A 3,110-nucleotide genomic window follows, 5' to 3' on the forward strand; every position below is an offset into this window, starting at 1 on the left:
CAATTGTGAACTCTATTTGCATTGCTCTTGTCACCGATTCAACCAACCCTAAATTTCAAATTGGTCCAAAAGATTTATCCAACTCAACTCGTACACCTATCTGCTAGCTTAAAATTACAGAACATATATTTGTACAAGCAATTCAACACTTCCCCGCATGCCCCTCACGCGCGGCGGTGTGCGGGGTGGGCGAGCGGGGGTGTACAGGAGGTGTGCGGGGGCGTGTGGGGTGAGTGCACGGGTATTTGTGCCAATTTGAGTATAGCTTAACAATTTTCATGGTTCAATTTTTACACCGTACAATTATTTAACTAAAAATAAAAATAATTACACATATACTTCTTTACCTAAAAAAAAAAAGGTAGTTTTCTAGACGTATGAAGTTCAAATTTATCGGTCTAATACGATTATCTCTATCAAATCGTCAAATTTAAAATTTAAATTTTATTTATCTCATAAACGGTAGAATACCAAAACATGGTATTTTTACAAATTTTCTCGTATATATCTAACGGTACAAAATTATTGGTCAAAATTAAATTTATACGTCATCTATATTTATCGTATGATATGATATGTTGTCATTTTATATGTAACAAAATTGTTTTTTAATTTGATTTTTAAATATGGATTTTTCTTCTTTTTTTTTTCCAACTAAATTGAAAATTTGATAAAAGTTGATAAGTTCAGAATTTAAATAAATAAGATAAATTTTTATAACATTAAATATCAAACTATTAATTTGATCATTAAAATTTTAAATTATTGTACTGCAAAAAATTTATATTTGGTTGTTGGACTTTATAAAATTATATCTATTTAATTCATCTATAAAATATAAGGTTTATTGTAAGTTATTAAGTTTATTTTATTTTATTGTCAGAATATTTATATTTTAATGCTTCGTATTATTTAAAAGACAGTATAATGAGCTAGCTTATACGGGACTGTATACTGGTTGAATTACATTAATAATTAAAATTTTATAAAGTTCAAATATAAATTTTAAATATTTTTAAAAGTAGAGTAGGATTAGGTTGTAACCTTATTTTCGAGTTGTTCGGGTTGACTTAACCAAAAAACTGTTAACCGGCAAAAACGAACTAAAATTTTGATTTTAAAAAAATTCAACCCATCCCAAGAAAAAAAAAAAAAAAAAAGAATTATCGAGTTCTAATCTTTGACCAAGTTTAAACATTCCGCTGTAGATTAGAAATTGAAATAGTTTGACCCGCGAAGTAACAAAAAAAAAGATTAGAGGTTCGAATCTCTCTAACCTTAGATATCATCTGCTAGCGGTGCGCTTGAGCTCTTACAAATGGTATCAGAACCAAACACCAGGTGCGAGGAGCTGGGCCTTCAAGGGAGGTGGATTGTGAGATCTTACCTCGTTTGGAGAGGAGAACGAGTATGGAAACTTCAGCCTAGTAGACGCGTTTTAAAACCTTGAGGACAATATCTACGGGTTTGGACGGTTACAAATGTTAAACTAGAAAGCTCTAATGCAAAAATTTAAATTGGCTAAATTATTGAAGATGCCCAAATTATATACTCGTGTTCTTTAAAAGATTTCATTTCTACCCTTCAAAGGATCAAAATTGACGGGGTTGACCGGTAGCTAATGATATTGTCACATACGCCCTTGTTTTTCTTAAAAATTATTTAAGGAGTATATAAATAAAATTAATATGGGAGTTGAAGGATTATTTTATAAATAAATAAAAAAAAGGTAAAAAAAGGTAAAAAAGGAAGGGTAAAAAAGTGGAGAAGTTGGGGTGAATATGGGAAGCAAGGAGAGTCAGCTAAGAGAGAGTTAAAATTTATTCACCAACCTGTCTGAAACTTCTCGTCTCTCTCTCTCTCTCTGTTTACTGTATTCAAAGGCACGTCTTCCAAGTGATTTCCTAAATAAATACTCTTCCACGAAACAAACGCCTTTATCGCGTGTTCATCCATCCACTTTCCTTTCCTTTCATCTTCCCTTTTCCTCTGCACGAATCCTTTCCTCCAATCTTTCGATCTTTCCGCCATGTCCATGGACCTTGAATTTCCTGAAAATCTCCCTAAAATCCGCCTTCCTTTACAGGTTCGATCGCCTCCTAAGCCTTCCAATTCCATCAACATCCCTTCCTCCGTCTCCGATCACGACGGCGCCGACCTTGACCACCGCGGCTGCCGGACGCCGACCTCTGCTGAGCACAAGATTCCGAAGATCATCAGCTGTCCTGGAGCGCCGAGGAAGCCGAAGCGTCCTCCCGTACCTTGCAAGAGGAAGTTGACCATGGAGCTCAAATTCTTTGAGTTCGTGAATCAAGAAGAAGTCGATAATTTCTTCCGATCCGCTTACGATCTCGAAGCTTCTTCCACGGCGCCGCCGAAGAGGAGCTGCTGCCGGTCAGCCTGATAATCCAGATTGTCGGTTTGAGCCCTAAATTACTACACCGATTATAGAAAATCAATTTTTCTTTAATTCTTTTCTTTTCTTTTCTTTTTTTTTTCCTTTTCCTTTCTCTCCGATAGCGAGTCAGCTCTTGATGTGTATTATTATTACACGTACATACCACATGGAATCGAATCGAATCGAATCGAATGCAAGTCCTCTTTGCATCATCATCGGAGATAGATAATCGTATTTCCCGAAACAAACAGAACATTCCGCACATATATCTCTTCTTCTCCCCCTAAAATTTCTCATCAATTTCCTGAAATTCTCTGCTTCTTTGATCGTTTCTGCAGATTTCTAAATTCTTGATCTGAAATTCCAAATCGAACTCATGTAAGTTAGAAACCCTAACTATTTCGTATTCCTGTTGTATGAATGAATCCGATCCGTAGCTACAATAATTGAGTATAGAAATCATGAATTCGCTGCTGATGAATGAAATTACACGATCATGTTGATGATTTCTTCAATTCTGTTTTGCGATTGAGATGAAATTTCCTTCTGATCTGCAGATTTACACCTTGATTCTTTGTTCTTGTTGAGTAATCAACACGGCTTTGGAAATTCGTTTATATATCTATATATATATATATATATATATATTCTATCTCGATCAATTTGCAGGTAGAGAGAGATGCAATTTCCAATTCCAATTTCAAACATCAGA

General features: G+C 34.7%; 1 protein-coding gene across 1 annotated transcript; it reads left to right on the forward strand.

Moving 5' to 3' along the window:
* Positions 1 to 1,883: 1,883 nt before the first annotated feature.
* Positions 1,884 to 2,904, forward strand: LOC111784709 (cyclin-dependent protein kinase inhibitor SMR1-like). Its single transcript, XM_023665351.1, has one exon. It carries the CDS (start codon positions 2,030 to 2,032, stop codon positions 2,402 to 2,404), a length of 375 nt encoding a protein of 124 aa, XP_023521119.1. The 5' UTR covers positions 1,884 to 2,029; the 3' UTR covers positions 2,405 to 2,904.
* Positions 2,905 to 3,110: the final 206 nt, after the last annotated feature.

This window comes from Cucurbita pepo, chromosome LG01, assembly GCF_002806865.2.
Source record: "Cucurbita pepo subsp. pepo cultivar mu-cu-16 chromosome LG01, ASM280686v2, whole genome shotgun sequence".
Classification (NCBI taxonomy): Eukaryota; Viridiplantae; Streptophyta; class Magnoliopsida; order Cucurbitales; family Cucurbitaceae; genus Cucurbita; species Cucurbita pepo.

Bases quoted from the DNA above. Each gene is read 5' to 3' on its own strand.
- LOC111784709 (XM_023665351.1), top strand. From the start codon at position 2,030: ATGTCCATGGACCTTGAATTTCCTGAAAATCTCCCTAAAATCCGCCTT.